The sequence below is a fragment of the Nasonia vitripennis genome, chromosome 2 (assembly GCF_009193385.2).
Source record: "Nasonia vitripennis strain AsymCx chromosome 2, Nvit_psr_1.1, whole genome shotgun sequence".
In the NCBI taxonomy this organism is placed as follows: Eukaryota; Metazoa; Arthropoda; class Insecta; order Hymenoptera; family Pteromalidae; genus Nasonia; species Nasonia vitripennis.
In genome coordinates, this window is record NC_045758.1 from 14,592,789 (window position 1) to 14,613,103 (window position 20,315).

Consider the following 20,315-nt stretch of genomic DNA (forward strand, 5'->3'; position numbering starts at 1 on the left):
TGAAATGCCATAATTTCGCTGAAAAGCGCAGAAATTCAGAGCGCGAGCAGCAATAGGGGGTAGCAGGTGGAAAATTGTTTATTTACAAGTAAAAAGCACGCGAAACAAGAGATGCCCCGCGTAAAGCGAAATTGAAGGGTGACTTTGAAAGTTTCGCGAGTGCTTTGAAATGCACACGCTTGTTTCGCTGAAAGAGCCACTTTATCATATTCTCTTTTAAAATTCCATTTACAACTTGGGAAATTCAGGGGAGCTTTTTGTTTCGTATGTAAAATTTTCATTGCTTTAGCCCCCGCGTCAGTTATACGGCGTCCCTTAAACTTGTTTAATTGTGTGTATGGACAGTGAGTCTTTTAATATAAAAGTTGGCTCGTAAAAACTTTTCCAACAGCATCGTTCGTCTATTGTACGGTTTTGGTTACGCGGCCTGCAGTCGAGGGTGCAATTCAATCAATTATGCGTGGACTCGTAGGAGGAGTAAAAGAATTTCAGATAATAAGTAGTATTCTACTCCACCCACAATGTGTTATCAATCCCGGAACAGTTACTCGACGTTTAAATCAGTGGGGATTACTTTTCACGCTAACGAACCGACTTAATCGAGCCAGTTAAGAGTTCGTATTAATTATATATCGAGTGATAGAAGGCGAAGTACACACCGACGACGCGCTTGAATTATAGGAGTGTTTATAATTTTCCCGGCAGCTATAGCGATTTGCCTAGTGAGCTCGCGTGCGAATCTCGGATCTTGTTATCGCAATTAAAACGTACCCGCAGACGTCCTCGTATCGCTGTCTTCTTATCAACGCGACATGTCGCGAGCCACCTATTACGCGAGCATCTTCGGCATGCCAGCTAAGCGAGGCGCGTTATTTTTTTTCCCTCGCGTTGTTTATGCGGCTTCGTCGATATGGACTTGTAGGTTCTTCTCTCTCCCTCTCTCTCTCTGGAGCAAGCTTTGCTTCGCGGCGAGCATTCAACAGGTATACGCCGCCGGGTCGCGCCTCTGTCTTCTTCGGCGATGCTTTCTCTCTCTCTCTCTCTCTCTCTGTCGGATCGCGCGCAGGGAGCGCCTGCAGGCCGAGAAGAGAAGAGATGCGCGCTGCCGGTGCGCGCTCGCGAGGAGCCTAGCCCGCGCGCTCTGCCGTGCAGAGTAGTAACAGCCGGGCAGAGCGAGACGGGACTATGCGCTGTGGGGAGCCCGGGTGGGGGTAAAGGAGCGCCGCGCGCGCCGGCTTCGCACGACAGCCTCAGTTGAGCGCCGACCGTCGTTCATCTCGCGCCGGCTCGGTCCCGCTGTCCACACTCGGAATCGTTCCTCAGTGCCAAACGTCCCTCTCCCGCGCGTTCGCGTTGTACACCCGCCGAAGGCGTCGCCTCTTCGTCTTCTTTCTCCGGTTTTGTATTGTTCGCGTTCTCGTGACTGCTGCCGCCGCTGCTGCGGGAATCTCTCTGAGGGGAGCCGCCGACTGGACCGTGCCGCAGTGGAGACGCAGCCCGCCCGATTGCTGATGCTACGAGGTTAGCGAGTTTGCCTATTCTCTTATTTGCCCGCGTTCTCACATACACGACACGCATTACACATGGCTCCCCGGCGACCCCTGCTGATGCTGCCCTGGTGACACTCGCCGCACGACGCTCCTGTGCATTCCTCAGAGTCCTGTGGGTCAGGCCGAAGCAACATGTCGGCCGACTATGCGCTGCGGTATTTTGGGAGCCGGATCGACGATCGGCACATACTCGCCACACGCTACGCTTTGTTTATCAACCTCGGCGGCGCATAAGGCGAGTTATTATTGTAGCTCGTTTAGAAAGCGCAGCAGGGGAGAGCGAACGCGTAAGCGAAAAGCTCTCGCGGCGTTCCTTTTGCCCGGCGCGAAACTCGTTATTATTCATTACGCGGTAGTCCGGTGCAGATAAAGTCGCCGCGCATGTAGCTATCTACGTATATGTGGTATCAATCGCGGCGGCCTGTGTGACGTAAACATTGGCGAACGAGGAAACGTACGCGCGTAGTTTGAAAAATTCTGTCGTTCTCGGATAACGGACGCTGACTATTAAGCAGTCCGGAGCGAGTTATTCCCCGCCGCGGTAGAGAGAGATAGAGAGCGAGCGCCGGCGGTTCCTGACACTGACGAGCACGTGGTGTGCGCGCCTCTCTCTCTCTCTCTCTCTCTCTCTCTCTCTCGCTCTCGGCGCGCGCTGCTGCCTAGACACTTCCAGCAGCCAATATAGAGCCGTCATTTTTCTCGCCCGCGCGCGCGGACACAACAATTCGCCGACTCAGCGGCCGTGTATATATAGCGCATAGCTCCTTTCGCCGCGTCACGTACACACACACACACACACACACGAGCGCGCCATAGTCTTTGTCGGCGGCGGCTGCGAGAGAGAAGAGCTTGTGAAGCGCGATTGTTATCGGCTCTGCATGCATGCACGCGCGATAAGTGAGCCGCGTTGCCGACTGATTTACATACGAGAACCGGATTTTACACACCGCACTACACGACGACGACTTGTGTCTCTGATGCAGAGTCCCCCGGAGGCCGGCATCAGTGCAGCAGCAGCGCATCGTCGGGTCTCGAGGAGCAGCGGATGTTGTCCGAGCGGCCGTCGCATCAGGAGTTGCAAATCGGGAAAGACTAGCGCCGCATGCGTAGGAGCGCGCCGGAAAAATTAAATACAGGCCATTCGTCGAGCAGCACTGGCGGCAGTGCTGCGGTGCCGCCGCTGCTACAGTCAGCGTCAGCCGGGCCGGCTCGCCACTGATTAATGGCTTCGATTCGTTGAATCGACGAAAGAGAGCCGACGGACTAGACTCGGAGAACTGCTGCTGCTGCGACTGCTGCAGCGCCGCTGCACTCCTGGCGAACCAAAACCCCGGCGACTGCTGCAGCGACGATCGCGAGCCGGACGCTGCCGCCGCCGCCGCCGGAACTGGAGGAGCTGCCGAAAACGACCACGACGACTGCTCGCGGAACGCCAGCCAGACCATGAGAGACGGCGTGTTCGACGTCAGCGTAAGTCTCTCGCTGTTGTTTATTCTCTCAGTGTCAGTTGTGCACTGTACTGTATACAGTTGCCAGTTGCGGCAGTTCGGCCCCAATCTGATGCATGCTCCCGCATATACAGCTAAACAGCTCCGCCTCGCGCGTAATTGATGTTGTGTCAGTGTAGATTAGCGCTGCAGCGCCTCTGCGCCCGCCGGAATTGTCGGCTGCGATCTATATGCTGTATACGCCCGCGTACACGGCGCGGCGGCTCTCAAGGTGTTCGAAAATCCCATGAGCAATCGGGCTCTGCGCATATCCCGTTTGCGCGCGAGTTGGCTGCTTTATGCAAAGTCGAGGCGCAGCGCAGAGCTTGTTGTCGTCGTCCTCCTCCTCCCCGGCTGCGACTCTGTATGTTATCATTGTCCCGTGTATCCGTCGAGTTAGCTCGCGCGCGACTTTGCTCTCCGCACATCAGCCGCGCACTCGTGCCACTTTCAACTTGCGACTTGTCACGGCCGCGCGCGCTGCCTGTGTTTTATGCAGCTTGTCTTTGTTCTCCATGTGCATATAAATATACGGCATGATTACGCGCGTTCACACCTTCCCACAGTGCTGATTTATTTCCTGCGAGAGAGTTGCGTATCTTTTGTTTTATTAGAAAACAGTCGGATAATTTTTTTCTTTCCGAGTTTTCCAAGAACGCGAGTATATTATCTCGCTTCATATTGTGTACCGAGTTATATTTCACGAAAATTAATCGCAGGTTTTCAGCCGAGAAAATGCCAATTGCTCGTCGTCCTACGCGAGTAAGCAAATTACGAATTCGCGGAAACCTATGTTGGTGCGTAGAATGAAACTTAGTATATGAGAATCAGAGCAAACGAAAAACGAAAGATCCCATTCCGAGCAAGTGCAACGCCTTCCGATGCGATGAAAATCAAACGACGCGGCACACACGAAGCCATGAGAAGAAGAGTAACCCGAGCAAAGTAGTAGCGCGTCGAGTTGTGCACAGAGGCGAACAAAAGCGCCCGTCGACCGTTTCGCGGAAAGCCGACAGCGAAAAAATAAAGCTCCGCGCGGAAAAAGCGAAGCGCTAGCTGCATGGGCCACATCGCGATATTATTCTATTGAAAAGATAACAATTCTCATTCTCCGCAACAAGCGCGTCTCGCTGCGTGGAACTGGTTTAGATTCTCCTCTCTTTCCACACACACACACACACACACACACACACACACACACACACACGCAAACGTGCACTGGATCTTCCCCCCGCAGCTCCCTCCGCATCCGCATTGTGCGGCGTTACACGTCGTCGTTCCACGGCTATTTTTATTCTACATCCGTGCATGCCGCTGCTCTACATACACTCGGTATTACCAATAGCTGTTGGGATTTCATAAAACGCGCGCAAAATTTTCGGCGGCCCGGCGATGCGAGATCTACGATACACTACAAGGCGAACCCGGACCTTGTCCCCCGCTCGCGAGAGTCGAAGGCCGCTCCGTTTATTATTATATCTCCTCGGCAGTTCCTTCTTTCTCTCTCCGACCGGATTGCCAAGGTCGCCGGGCTCTCTTTGTATATGTATGGTGTGTACCTTCACCGCCGGCGCGGCTGGAAAAAGTTGTCCTAAAAACAGGCCTGCGACGTGATCGGGGAATCGGAGGTCGGCTGTCTGATACAGTTAGACAAATCGACTCTTAGGTCCGGGACGTATTTGCATACATCGATAGAGAGGCGTCGTCGCGCGCGCGCGGCTGATAGCTGCAGGGGGACTAGCAGGTGCAGGCTGCATTTGCATGCGCGAACATAGACGAAGCTTAAGCAGAGGTGTGCCGCTTCCTCGGAGGATCGTAGCGCGCTGCAGCAGCGGTCCTCCGCGAATCAAGTAGGATTATGCCGTTACGCATATTGCACCGCTGGGACTGCGGGCAGATATGCTCGCTCCTCAGCCCTGCACATATACCACTGCCGCCGCACCGCAGCGGCTAAGGCGATTTTCCTATGCGCGCACCGCAGTTGTTGTCCACGTCCTGCGCTCGCGAAAGCTAGATAATAGCGCCGCTGTGTGTGTGCAGGTATACAGACGTGTATAGACGTGCCGTGGTAACCGGCGTGTACACTTGAACGGATGACTGGATTTTCTCTGTCCGCCACTTGACTTTCGCTGACCCGCGATAAAGAGCAATTGAATTGCGTTGCGGCTCTCTTTCTTTTCCCTCGCCTCGCTGCGCTTGCTCGCGAGCGAGCGAGATGTGTGTGTGTGTGTGTATATGTGTGTGTATACACGCACACACGTACACGAGAGCCTTCTCTCTTTCTCTCTATGTATTTCGCTTTCCTTTAACCGCCCAACCTTCCGCCTTTTTCACTTATCGTCTTCGCCGACAGCCGCGCGTTGTACAGCCTCGAGCGATTGAAATTGCCTTTTTTCATTTGCAAATGAGCGTACTAACAGTTTTGAATCTCCCACTTTCCGCAGTATGGCTGTCGATCGATTTCGAGAAAATATTCGCGCTGTTGTGCTTTCATCTGAATGGAAAATATACAGAACTGGTGGATGCGGCCGTTGTCTTCGCGTATTCGATTTCAAAGCGAGTATACAAAGTAAAATTATAATATAACGTCATGCGCGTTTGTTTATGCGTTCGGTATCATTGCATATGTGGTAGGGAATTTCGAGAGACCTCGAAAATAACGCGTATTTTCATTGTCGTCATCATCATCGTTCGTATATATATATTTACAATATCTGACGATTTTTATTCTTCAATTTTTAAATAAATCGATCACGTGCGTAACGGCCTTGTGCTCCGACCAATTTTACGTTTCCTAATTCGTTCGTAAATCCAGTCTGTAGATGCCTTCTTTGTTTAAAAATGCAGGTTATAACTGAAATACACCAAGCTCTCGCTCAGTTAAAATGTCATCCCAAAGAGAATAGGCGTCGCGGCAGTTTCTTCAAATCCCAGCTCAGGAATCGATTCGGCGCAGCGATCGAGCGGGTCACTCATGCAAGAATTGGCCCTGACAAGCGTTTCCCTAACTCGCAAATTATTCGGGCGCTCGCATCGGAGCAGTGGGAAGCCTCCCCCTCTCTCTACTCGTCTCCGGCGCGCGATATAGACTTATTATACGTGCAGCAATCGCGCGGAGAGCAGAGCCTCGTCGGCGAGAGATCCTTTGTTCCAAGCAATCTCGACCATCTTCCCTTGGATGAAGGAGATATCGAATTACTTTCGCTTCTCTGCGTTCATTTGGCCTGGCTGGCGCCGGCAGAAGTCGTCGCGTCGACGTCGTCGTAGTCTCGGCATCAGGAAGTAGTAGCATAGGATGGCCCGGGAGCGGGGAGAGAGGAAGGAAAGCCGGTGCATTTGGATGATTGCAGAGAGCCTGCCTGCTTGCTATTTGATATAGCTTGTGAGCCACTCGCAGTGATCCATCGACTTTCCAGAGATAAGATTTTGAATATGTTTGCCTCAGCGAGTCGGAATCTCCCAGCTACTTTCGATGCAGCTCCGCGTAATAGAGAGCGCAATCCTCTCAGTCTCCTTTTTCTTTTGACGCAATTAGGCTTCGGCTGAGCGAGCCACTTGCGCATGCGATTACAGCCGCGTCGATAATAATCGGCTTAACAGTTTTGAGGATCTCTTCGTCAGCCGTGTGTATACAACGCTCGACTCGGGCATTACGAAGTGGCTCAAGGTGAGCTACTGCCGAGTAGCTATCTGAGTATAGTTAATCGATCCCACGCCACTCCGATCACAATGCCGAGATTAACGACGATCGCGCGAATTTTCTCTAACGCGCTAGCGCCTCGATAAACGACACCACCTGGGACTTGCAAATCCACGGTTGACGCGTGCGTGCGAAATCCCAGGAGAAGCGTGAAAAAAAAACAGGCCAGACTCGAAAACGTCCGCCGGCTCGTGTTGCCGAGTGACTTATGTTCCTTAAGTGGATCATGATCGACTTTACCGGCAGCCGTGTCAACATTTGTCCGCGGGAGGAGCGCAGCTGCGGGCGGGAGATAGAAGTTCGGGCCCCTCTCTCTGCATTAAAACTTTAGTCGCTCTTCTGCCGCGCGCGCTCCAAGTGCCTGGCATTCATCTATAGTTCCGACGCCGCCGCTGCTGTGCTATTACAGCTAAACGCGCGCTGTTTACTATACATACCCGAGCATCGGAAAAGAAGAAAATCAACGCGACGCGGCCCTGTCATCCTTCTTCATTTGGCTGCTGAATTTCCCGCGCGCGCTTTTATATTCCGCGGGAAATTTCGCGATGTTCCGGCAGCCGCGCCTGAATAAGAAAGCGTCGGATCGCGCGCGAAGGTCATAAATCCACGAGATTAGTCGAGGCGCTATTTCAGCGGGCTGGGGCTTCGCTCTCCTCTCCTCTCCCCCGTGTCGGGGGGCTAAACAGAGCTGCGCGCGTCTATGAAGGCATGCGCCCGACGGAGGAGGCTTAATAGCGGGGCCAGAAGCTATCAAGTTGAGCCGACTGGCCGGTGGTGTGCGCGCAGCTCTCTTATGAATAGCAAATGAAACGGGGAATGAAGCGAAACACACACGCGGTGCCGGCCGGCAGCTCATACATACCTGCTCTGCTGCAGCTGAGCAAAGGCGCGCGCGAGAGAGAGAGAGAGAGAGAGAGAGAGAAGGCGTCATTTTACGGAGCGCTGCTGCTTCCGCGTTAAAATTTCATTCGACGAGTGCGTGGCTCGGGTTTCACTTGCTCTCGATCTTTCGGCTATGTTGTACCGCGTTCCTCGCGGAAGCGGCTGCACGCGCTCTGGGATTTGACGTATTGCGCTGAATTTTTTACTCCCGGCCGACTGCACACACACACACACACAGAGGAGCGCCGCCGCGCTATTCTCCGAACGAATTGACCTGAATATACCCCCCCCCCTCTCTTCGTCTCTGTCTCGCTCGCGCGCGAGAGCTACTACCCCCTTATAAACTCCCGCGTCGGCGGGTGAGCTGGCGAAAAAAGCGGCTAACCAACTTTTTACCGCCGCAGTCTTCGAGATATTTCATTAGGCCGCTCTCCTCCGCTGAGAGACGTGGCCGCTAATTACGGCGAATTTGTCACGGGCTGCGAAGGGGATGGGGGAGGGAGATAAAACGAGAGCAGGAAGAATTACAGGCGCCTCGTGTCGGTGTGGAGGGGGTCTGATGACGAGGTGGATTTAATAGCTCTATTGACTTTTCGTCCCGGAGCCTTTCACTGCGCTGCAGCTCCGCGACGACTGCTCACTTCATCATGGACCTCGGCGCTTATAATTCCGGAATATCCACTTTCCCCCGTTCGTGCGCGTGGCTGTATCCGGCTGGAAAAAGAGGCGAAGATGGAGAGCTCATCTTTCCGCGCTAGCTCGCTCCCTCGGTCAGAAAAGAGAGACTCAAGACTTCAAACGCCGCTCGCGAGCATCAGAATCGAGTTGGCACCATCTCAAAGCGCAGCAGCGAGTCCTTTCTCTCTCTTCCTCGGCGCTGCAGGTGTGCCTCTCCGCGAGAGCTTTCGTTACTCGCAATCCAGAGAGGAATTGAAGAAAGGAAAGTGGAGGGCTCCTCCGCTTTTCCATCTTGCTCACTGCGTACAGTGCAGTAGCAGCGCCCGCGTGCATCGGAGAGACGAATGGGGGGGGGGGGAGAGCCTCTCTCCGCTCGCGCCGTGCGTGTGTGCGTGCTTGCGAAGAATAAGCCCACCTGAGAGTCGGCCCCGACGAGTGGCTGTATAGCTCTCGTTGTTGCGTTGCAGCCGCGCGCCGCTTCATTTTCGAGAAGAGTGCGCGCTGCACACATCTCTTTTTCCGAAGCTCAACGATGCCGCCGCCGGAGTAGGCCGAGATTGCTGATATTATCTTAACGGTGTAATCTCGTCCAAAGCTATATATAAGCTCCCGTCTATACGCAGCGGCGGGCGTAAGATTAATACATCCCCGGGCCGATAAATCCGATTACGTCGACTTATTATTCAGCCGTCCTTATGAAATTTTCCGCCTGTCTCTCTCTCGCTCTCTCTCTTTCTTCCGTGCGGCAATTAGCGGCCTGTCGTCCCTTCTTTTCAATTAGGAGCCGCCGCTGCCTTCTTTTCTTCGCCGATCGCATCGACGTCGAACAAAGTTTCCATCTGCAGCTTTTGTGTTTTTCCCGGCTCTTCCAGCGCGATCTCCTCCCCGCGCTAATTATGCAAATTAATCGCGCGGCTGCGCTTTACTGGGCGATCCGCTTGTTTTACGATAACTGCGACGAGGCGGGTGTATCGTTATTGTTCCGTGGCAGCGATTCTTCGCGGGAAAACAAAACCCACGGCGACTCCGGCTCGGAAAAGTGGTTGAATTTGTTTTCGGCGCGAAAAAAATTACACACGCGAGAGCTTTTTACAGGCAGGCGCGCTCGGCTTGCAGCAGTGAACTCTCTGCGTCGGCAAACTGTGCAGACCGAGAGTGTAAACATGGAAACAACCGGAGTGCGGAAAAAAGAGAATGAGCGCGATGTTTGATTTTCCCATGTATAGCTACCGCGCGGATGGTTTTTAATGGAAGAAATACACACTCGCTCGCGAAAGTCAGCGCAAAGCTTCGTCGTTCCCCGCAAGCTGGCCATTTTTATTTCTCAAAAGCTCCGCAAGCTCGTCACTCTGCGTCGACTTGGGCGAGTTAAAAATTGCTTTGGCAAGCGCTCAAAGTGCAGAGTGTTTCTCTTATACACATACTCGCACGGTCTCTCGGAGTAAAGCTCGAAAATTCAAGCTCCGCTATCATTTACTCCTCGGGGGAGGCTGTATACACTTACGCGCGATTGCATCCGGCGGCCGAGAATTTCCGAGGATTCCTTCTCCCTCCCCCCGCCGCAGCAGCTAATATAGCGTCGGCTCTGCTCTCTCCGGCAATTTCCCGCGAGATAAGCGAATGCGTTATCAAGGAGCGCGAGGGCGCGGGGGGGGTGGTATCACACAGCGCCGCGAGCTCCTTGCTTTTTCTATACACTGCGCGCTGCACTGGCGAAAATTATGTGTGCGACTCTAGCAAGCTTCTATGCGCGGATTTCTTCCATCTCGTTCTCGTGCCATTTTCTCGAATCCGCGCGGTTACGAGCGCTCGCAGCTTTTACGCTGCGGATTTTTGTTTCTCTCCGAGTGCGTGATCCATTTGCAAACGCGATTATAGAAAAAATGCACGCTTCAAGCTCGGATTTGCACTTTTGCGAATGTTTCACCTTTCACGCAGTCAAAGCTTTGATCTCGATCGATCGAATCAGCATTTGCGTTTTTATAATGCGCAGCGGCGAACTCGCTGAATAAATCGCTGAATACGGCAACTTTGCGATCGAATTCAAAGTTGCCTGGGAAAAGTCGGGGGAAAAATACCCTCGAGAAACAAAGGACGCCCCCTACTGATGTATCTAAAAGGCTTGCGAGCATTAATAATTCATGTACACCTGCGTTGAAAAATTCAAAAGTCGCGCGTTTATACGCGTGCTGCTTTATTTTCGCTAGGTTCAGGTAAAAGGTCGTATACGCGCGCTGGTCTCCGCAGCAATCGATAGAGCCGAGAAAATGAGAAAAGAAGGGAAAAAAGATACGCGCGCGACCCGCCAACTTGCTTACATCTCTATATGACTACGCGAGAGAGAGAGAGAGAGAGAGAGAGAGAGAGAGAGAGAGAGAGAGAGAGAGAGAGAGAGAGAGAGAGAGAGAGAGAGAGAGAGAGAGAGAGAGAGCTGCGGAGGTCGGGGATACTGGCCGAGCGCTATGAGCCGGCGAGCACAAGTCAGCAGCAGCAGCTTTGATCTGCGCGAGTAAATCGTTCGTTTGCTATATGTATTTGCGGAGTTAATGGAAGTAGGGACTACAAGCTCGCGCGCAGAGAGAGGGATTTCGCCAACTTCGTGTGTTCTCCGAGAGATCGTCGGGCAGAGTCGATTACCGTGTTCTTTATGCCGAACGATGGGGTGAGACACTTTTTATTGGGCGGTTTGTACGCATAAGATTACGCGTAAAATGTTAACGAAATTCCGGGTGGGAAATCCTGTACGACGTGGCATTGACATTGTCTGTCGCGTATACTCTCGAATATGAGAGCTTGGGGACAGCTTATACAAGACTTCTCGTTGTGCAAATATTTTTTCCCCGAAAGTCGTTAAACAAAGATCGTAATGATGTTGTTGGGGCTATCGAGTTTGTTTTCGTTAACGGTGAAATAATGAACGGAATTTTCGTCTCTCCCCCGCGTCTAATAAACCGGGATGAAATTCGATAGCCAACGACGACGGCGAGAGAGCCAAGCTCGCTCTCGCGAAGAAGAAATCAAAGAGAGACCGGGCGCTTAGAATCGGACACCTGGTACCGGGAGGAGAGAGCCGTGCAAGTTCGAATCTCTTAAGCCACTGCGGCTCTTATCGAGGCTTCTAAGATCTAATAAAAATCGACACTGGTTCCGGGGCTCGCAGTCGTAAATCGCGCCGGCTTCTCCCCCTTTCGTAAAGGAGCCAGCTCCCGCAATAAAAGCAGATTCCACTCGCAGCTCCTTCGGAAAAGCCTACGGGATCTCTCATATCATCCCTCGGGGGAAGGGCGAGAAATGTCTTTTATTTTAAAGAATAAAAATCCTCTCGCTCGCCGGGGGCGAAGGGATTTCGCGCCGTTTGAGGCAACGCGATATAAATCTCTTTCTCTCTCTCTCTCTCTCTCTCTGCTCTGGAGAAAACACGGCTGCGCGTCCGAAACCGACGTGACAACGCGGAGGGTTTGATAATAATATTTCGCCGCGACGTTGCGCAGGAGGAGCCGAAGACGGAGCGATGCGGGGCTCGGCGCTGATTGCTCGCGCTGCGACGCCCTCCGGGTTGCTGCAGCTCTACCTCACCGAGAGAAAGAGAAGGGGTGCGGCTGCTCGGACCGGTAATTGCCGACGATTAATATTGCGGCGGGCCGAGCTGCTTCTCTCTGGCACCTCGTTACCGGCGCTCGCGGACAATGAAGCGAACAACACTGCGCGCCAGCGGGCCATCGATCCGCGGCTCTCCTCGCTCACGCCGCCGCCGTCCAGCTTTGTCTCGACGAGCGCGCTGCAGCTACTCCGCCGGCTCGTCGTCGAATCGATTTCTTCCTCGGCAAAGAATTATGGAAAAGCTCGGAGACTCGATGAGTCGCGAGATAATCGCTCGAGCGCATTCTCATGTGTATCTGTTTCGCTCTGATCTCCCCGGCGGGAAGCGCGGAGCTTTATCGCTCGGCCCAGAAATCCAATTAGCCGATCGTTACAGGTCGGTACAGATTAGGGCCAGCATAAAGATCGCGCTCGTCGTCGTCGGCGGCGAGTCTCTGCGGTTGCACTGCTGCGCGCGCGGACGGACCGACAGCTAATAAATGCCCGGCAGGGCTTATCGCGCGCGCGCGGATGTGGCCGACGTTACGGTCCTGCTGGCGAGCACTCGGCGGGAGTGGCTCTGCCGAGTCATTCTTAATTAGGACTACGGAAACATTTGCGCACGCTCTATTGAATCCGCAAACTCTTTCCGGCTGTTGATACGCGCACGGGCCAGCGGCGCGGTAATTGAGTTCGGTTGCTCCCGGCACACTCTCTCCAGGCCGCGGTATATAAAGCGAGAGCGACGTTTCTGGCATTGCTTGACGTCCTATAAATAAATTCCCCTGTCAGCCGCGATTTCGCTGCCGGCTCTGGCGACCCTGCAAAATTTTCTATCAAGCTTTGGAAATTGACTCGCGGACTCGCGACGTGCGTGCGCGTACATCCCTCTCTCTCTCTTGTTAACCTTGCTTTTGTAACCCATTACCAACTGCGCGCACAGGCCGGCTCTCTCGCGAGCGGAGTCGAGTTATACGGACTGCAGACCAAGTCGCGCGCAAGCTATTATACGTGTATGTGTGCGTGAGTGTGTGACCGGCGTATGCGGTGGTAGGCGAGTGGACGAAATCGAAATCCAAATTGAGTTTTGCTCCCCCGGCTGCTTGCGGTATTTGGCTCAGATTGCGTTTCATAATGTAAACTTGTTTCTTGCCTCCGTTTCCATTAGTCCTCTCCGGCTGATGCTGGCTTTTCAATGCCCCGAGTCCTATAGATCTTCGTTAGTGTAATCCAATTCATCGTCGCTGTTCGGAACGAGTCATTTAACGCGTCCTTCTTTTATTTTCGAGCTGTTGATATGCCTTTTCGAGGGACATTCTCGACCAGCTGGTGACAAGCCTTGGAATAATCTCTTTGGCCGGAGCAGGTTTGACCATCAGTTAAAATTAATGCAAAAGGTGCAACTCTGCGATAAAAGTACGGCCAATCGCACTGGCAAAGTTGCATCACTCGTTGTTTGCAGCAACCCACGGATCGCATTCGAGAATTATTTGTTCAGAGAGTGATCATGAATTATGCACTCGCGGAAATAGAGTGGGCAAGTTAAAAGCGTTAAAAAATTCAGTCTGGCCAAGGCCATTTAGGCTGAGTCGCGCATCGTATCCTTCTCATTTTTCTTTTTCCGCCTTTGTCCCGCAGCACCGCCGGCGAAATCTCGCTGAATTTTTCATCAGTTAATTATCGCAGATCCAATTTTCTCCGAATTCCGTTTCGAGAACGACGACGAGCGCACTGCTCAAAATTAAACCGCGCACGATATTTTCGCAAAAAATCAGCGCAACACGAACACGCGAAATATTTCAAATCGCGCTGAAAATAATAGTTTCAATCGAAACTGCTGGCGAAGGCTGGCTTGCGGGCATATCCGCGCGCAAATAGAAAAACGGGCTGTGGTGGTCGGCAATCAGTCGGCAGCATCAGCGAAAGCGCACTTCGATGAGACGTCGGTACAGGCTTCACTGCAGTTTGCAGAAGGTAACGGAAGACGCCATCGGCCGAATTTCCTCTATAAACACGCGAGCTTAGTTCAGCAGCTCTCGGCGGCTTCGCGCTCTGCTCTGCATAAATGTGTAAATACAGGCAGTGGCAGAGTGCAGATGGAGGAGGAGAGCAGGGAAAGACAAGCCGGCGGACTAGCTCGTTCGTTAGCACTTCTCTTATTGCGCCTGCAAGCTCCTCCGACTAACCGGTCCTGCCGCGCAACGCTATACGCTTCCTTTCATCTTGGCTCGGGCCAGAACAGGCTGATTAGCCGAAACCGACGCCTTCTGATTAGGCGCAACTCAACATCCTTCTTGCCCGCGTCTGCTCGAGCAACGATTGACTCCGCAGCTGTATAGCTGAGACTGCACGATGAGCGTGAGTGTACCTGAAAAATAGCGCACAGACGCTTGATCGAGGATGAAGCTAAATATAGCACGGTATAACAGGCGAAGCCGCGGGGCTGTGCCCGAGTCAACGAAACGTCAGCCCGATTTCGGATGCGAATTCGGGCACTCAGACAATGCTCGCGCTCTCGCTAGAGCTGTCGGCTTAGAAACGCTCGTAGCCTCGCTAGCTGGATCGCAGCTATAGAATGCTGTTTGAACGTTAATTACGCTCCGAGTGAGTTGCCGGATATTATGCAGACGCGCCGGTGCAGTGTGCTATATAGTTCTTGACGCGGCGTTTCTGGTGTCTAACTAAGCATCGCTCTGCACGCGAGCATAAGACAATTTTTCCTCTCGATCACAAAAATCACGCGCGTTCGCAGAGGAGACAATAACTTGTTCAAGAGTTCGCGCTTGTATACGAAAGGACGATGGGTCAGCTTTTAATGATTGGCGGCTAACGAATCTGCTGGAATACATTATTTTCATACCGGCCAAAGAGGCTATTGAATTTTCAGTAGCGGAATAATTAAGGGAGGAAAGTTGTATCGCTTGCTTAAAGCAGTTCCTTTTTGCGCCGTGAAAATTCGCCGCCTTATTTCCTATTAGCGCGTCCGGCGTTATTCAAACGACTGCAGCCGTCCGTGGACGCAACTCAGTTTTTCGACTTTTTACGTCGCGGCAAATAGTCTTTTAACTTCGAGCCTCTCTCATCTCGCAAGTTTGAAACTCATTTTCGCACCTTAGAAAGTCACTTTCATCAACAACTTTCCTTTGAATTTGAAAGGAACACCTTCGTGCTACTTACGAAATTTCAAGCCCGGGAAAAGTGCGCATGCAGTTTTGTACGCTAACTTCTTTCGCTGGCGCCGCTACTGCAAGATCTCGTCAGCAAGTTTGGAAACCAATAGTGTTTTCATTTGACGAAGGAATTATATATATTGTTGATTTATGTGGATTACATTTCCTGCCATATGAAAGTGAAGTGCGCCTCGGAATTAGTGAGAATTTTCACGAACAAGTTAGCTGTTTGCAACTTTGACACATCGCAGCTTTAGTGAGCTTCTGCTTTCGTCCTTCTTTTTCATTCATTATGCTTTATTACCGGCGATAAACGAGACGAGCGTGACTACAACGCCACATCGTCTGTGTTCTCGCAAAAATGTCACGTTTCGTCAAGCGTTTCAAATTTTTTATGACTCATAGGATTGTATGTTATTTAATAAATTGTGCTAGAAACTTTGTACAGCCTGTTTAGAAGCTGTGTTTTCAGAATTTTTTCTGCGTACTTGTTGATTTTTCAAACACAGTTGAAAGCAAAGTTTTCGTGATTGCTGTTGCAGCTTAGCACAGTCCGCTTTCATTTCAAGGGAACATAATCAAAGTGAAATTTCACATTCCTTAGCTCATTGAACGTTAAATAATTTAAAACCGTTCAATTAATGGAATCACCTTGTTACATAATGGCAGGGATCTTGATAATGATTTATATGAAATATGTATGAAATATAATTTTTCTCACATATTTAATATGTGATACTCACATAATTAATGTACTGTACAATACGTCTAGCGTAACTTCCAAGCTCGTACACGCTTCTCTCCGTTTTTACAATTTAATTAATTCGAAGCAATTCTATGTATCTTCAATAGTTGGATCACATGCTAATTAATTAGTAATCAAGTCCATTATTCAGCCATAATGGTTCATGTCGTTGTGGTAATAAGCACGGGTGTAAATGTTTGAAATAACACGTTAAATATTCATCCAACTGATAGTACAACAGATAATATGATAAAAACATGCATCTCTTTTATTGTGTTGAATCAATAAATACCTCAATCAAGTATGCTTGTTAGCTTAGCTCTCATTGAACGAAGCAAGCGCAACGCACGCCAGCTGCAGGTCATTGTTGTAGACATGTCAATCCAAGGCTTATAGCCTGTAGGTCATTAATTTTCTTGGATTACTTCCTATCGCAGTCAGCACTTACCCAATCAAGCAAGCCTTTTTCCAAGATCTCTGAGTGCAAGAGTCTTCCGGTCACCGAGACGCCTCTCCATTAAGTAATGACTTGGCCAGAGTTTTCGACGCCGTGGCGTCGACAACAACAACGTGATCTCAGCTGTGCTTATCTCTTCGCGGAATCCTCTTCTCGGGCAGATGGGACATCTTTTTCCAACGGGGGAGCGCCACATAGCCCGGAACGTTTGCTCGGAGATCAAAAAGGGCTAGGGGCATCAGGGGCGTACGCGCAGGGCTGAAAGCGCGCGGCGGTGTAAAGCCCTGCTGCGCAACTTAGAGAGTTTGGTGAACCAACGAGGATCGGTTGTGGTGGAAGCCGCAGGGAGAATATTGGCCGGAATCGCATTGGACCATGGCCAGATGAAATGCAGAGATAGAGAGAAGCTATCCCAATATCGGACTAACGATAAGCCTTGTCTCGCTTTCGCGTGAAAAACACATACGGACCGATCGATCGGTTATAGCGTCCCGCGGACACGCACTTCCACTGGCGCAAACCCCACCACCAGTATTCCCGCTGCTGGTGGTAGTGGTGCTGCTGCTACTGCTGTGCAGACGCAGATGGTCGCTGTATAGCCAAAGGGCTTGCATGCTCATTTTCCAATGTCTGTCTTCTTGTTGTACTGTTTGAATTGAATGGCCAAAGCACGGGTTTATTCAATGAAGCATCTCATGATTTGTAATTGTCGAGGTAGATTTAATTTTCGAATATTAGATTAACGTTAAGCTCCTTGGCTAATGGAGCAGATTTGTTACAGTTGAATGTATCCATTTAATTGGATTCACAACAGAAGTAAAGGCAGTAAAAAATCGAAATTCGAAATAGTGCACGAAAGGGTTGATGGAAATTGAAACGCTCTTTTTTCTCCATCTGATAAATGGCCTTTTTTGAAACTCGCATAAATCTCACTAAAACGCTCGAACAAATTTCGGCCGGATGGCTTTTTATCCGTATGTCTCTATTTCACAATCAATTTCGGTTAAATTCACCAGACAGTTTTTTCTACACGATACTACCTTTTTCAATCCCCTGTGCAATGTTCATTTAATTATTTACTAAAACCATCATTATTATTGGCAAGTAGAAACGATGGGCTATAGTTAGACGTCACAACATTTCTCAAATCTTCTGGGTTCTTGTTTGTAATATTGTAATTGATTGTGGATGTTCTTGCATCATCGTTTATAAACAACGAAAACGTCTTGAATCTAGAAGGATCTTATACAATATGCCTATATAGATATACAAGGATTGAAGAACCGTATCCATATGTGTCGTAAAATGATGGTTGCAGCAGTAGAAGTAGTAGTTGAAGAAGAATAAGAAGAAACATTAGTCACAGCGACTCGAGGGACCTGAAAGTACAGCTCATGAAGCTGAACAAAAGGTATAGGATTTCTAAGCGATCTCAATAATCGATGGCCATCGACTTATTGTCTCTCTGATGTAGAACATCGCTCTTCCGAAAAGATCGTACATAAGTATATACATACATATAGCTTGTAAAAGCCCGAGTCTATTTTGAGGCTGCGAAAATACATTTAAACTTCTAGCCGTAAATCTTGGCAAATATTATTCTCTCTGAAAGTACTACTAAAGCAATACTACTCTTTTTATGCAGTGGGCGTGAAGTTATACATTCAGGCATTTCGTACATTTTGAAGGGACCACGTTACACTTGGTAAATAAAATAAATTTTATTCTCTGTTCCTAGAGAATGATCTGTTACTTTGTCAAATTTATTTTTGTATTTAAACAAAGAGGGAATACAATACATTTTTATTCGAATATAAAACATCCTACTGCCAAATTCCAAATATGCAAAAAGCTACTATTCGGGAAAAATCCAATTGTTGTTCAATATGGAAACGAGCAGCTGCCCAGCGGTTTGAGGCTTTGATATAAAAATTGAAAGTGGCGGCAAAAAATTCAGCAGTTGAAAAGCCGACCACTTTGATTCTAAGTAAAATAAAATAGAACGCTACTATGAACGTAAAAAAATTAATTCACGTAAAGTTTTGATACAAAATATTTTCGAAAATCATGTCACATGATATATAGTTTCAAAGGGCAACCTTCAATACTAAATAAAATTGCAAATTGATCCATCACTTTTTGAAACATCTGTTATACACGTTTCAAACATCGAAATAGATGCAAAAGCTACTGGAAATATCATATTTTAACTCATTCGATTCTCTGTAAAATGTATAATAGGTCATTCTAAAAAAAATTATAAACAAAAATGATATTTTCGTCGCAAATACACTGTTAATTTCATAAAACTCTCAAGTTTTCTCTTTTCGATTGTCCCCGGATACCCCTATGCTTCTCTATCTCTAGTTTTCGATGGCCAACGCACGCGCGCGTACGTCGCCATGCAGTCCCAGGCGAACGCCCACTCGGTGCTTCTTCGACCCATTGACGTTCAAAATTTATCGCCGTGTAACAGCTATATCGCCCGCTTACCAGCACTACTTGCCTGTGACCCCTCACCCACCTCCTGCCTGTCTCCTCTTGCTTTCGCTGGCGCTGTCCTCCCAATTCTCTCCGACTAACGCAATAACGTATTACAATTCGACGAGCCATGCGAGAGTATACGCGCACACGCGAATGTCCCTGATCTCGTGCTCTCGACTGGAGTGAAATTTCAGAATTTTACAACGACGCCCGCCTCGTATAAAATTTCATTTCAATGCTGACTCTAGAACATTAAATATGAAATTTTTCCTCAAATTATAATTTACTGCGTTACCGGAGTGGAGCAAGAAGGTGAGCAGTGTACTCCGGTGATGAAATTTTTGTCCCATTTCGCTGAGAAGTTGATTACAACGGAAGGGTGAGAAACACGTGTTGCTACTTTCATCATCAAACATTTTAACGGATTTCTCGTATGTGTAAGAAAGAAGAGAATAAAGTGCGTTTGTTGTGTATCGTTCGACTAGTTGTCTAGGACCCTAAAGTTCGCATTGTCATCAAATGAATTGTTTTACTTCTATATTGTAAGAAGCAACTATATTTTTATTTTAATATCCCAGCAATCGATCCACCTATAGCTGGTATATAAACAACACTTTTATCAAAGCATAAAAATCGCAATATTCGCATAAAAAAATTCGACCAAAAATAAAGTTCGTCAAACATTGAAAAATATTTGCACCATGAAACGACTGAATCGCAGTCGTATTTATCTCCAGAAATCCATTGAATTCGTTAACGCTCTTCACATCGGAGGCTTGTACAAAAAATAACGATTTATTTGTACTTTACATGTATTGCAATGAGTTAAAAAAAAAGAAATCATTTGTGATTGCAACGACTTATGCCGTCATACAATTTTAAAACCCATGTACACCGATCGATAAAACGCTTTACATTTTTCTCTTTTCATCAAAAGCACATTTCAAAGTGTACATTTTTCACCGATAGCGCATCGGATTGCGTTTATCAACTTCGTTTTTCCGTGGTTCATGCTTTTGCTTGTTTCCACGAAATTCTGCTGAATACTTTTGCGCGAACCCGTGTGCTGCTCGTTATTTCGAACGATATCTATTTCATTTTTTTGTATTTACCGTGTGGATTCTGGCGCCGAGCGCCAAAAGCTAGAAACGAAAATCAATTTCTAAACTAATGGACAAAACAACGCGAGAAAAGCTATTCCGCAAAAAATGTCTCGTTAGCAATGCAGAACTATTGCCAGAGAACATCGAATAAAACTGTTAGAAAATCGCCGGCGAGAGCGAGTCGAAAATGTTAATAATAAACTTCGTTGCAAACACGTCCAATGTAAATGACTGGGAAAGTAGTTTCACCTACTTTTCTAGCGATTATTCGGCATTATTTATTCATGCAAAAACTAACGCAGCGGCATGCATTATATCCAGCTCATGATTGGAGATTGGAATTTCAAGCGAGTTCTGTTTGACGCGCGCGCGAGTAAATGGAGCGCACACACGCGCCGGATTCGCGCGCGCGACCGACAATCGCGAGGTTTATTCCCGCCCCGTAAGCGCATTCGTTTATAAATCGCCCATGCTCCGGAA

At 49.2% G+C, this 20,315-nt stretch overlaps 1 protein-coding gene across 4 annotated transcripts in view; it reads left to right on the plus strand.

Annotated features, from left to right (window-relative positions):
• The window catches only part of LOC100120008 (venom dipeptidyl peptidase 4), a 197,356-nt gene that overhangs the window by 25,592 nt on the left and 151,449 nt on the right, over positions 1–20,315 (plus strand). The window contains exons 1-2 of one of the 4 annotated variants that reach the window (XM_008203941.3): positions 1,243–1,521; positions 2,534–3,020. The exons of 1 other annotated variant lie outside the window; for it this stretch is intronic. In XM_008203941.3, the coding sequence (XP_008202163.1) occupies positions 2,994–3,020 (27 nt within the window). In that variant the 5' untranslated portion in view covers positions 1,243–1,521; positions 2,534–2,993. Of the gene's footprint in view, positions 1–1,242; positions 1,522–2,533; positions 3,021–20,315 lie in introns of those variants that run through there. 2 more of the 4 variants (XM_008203940.4, XM_031922722.1) reach the window with 2 other exon arrangements.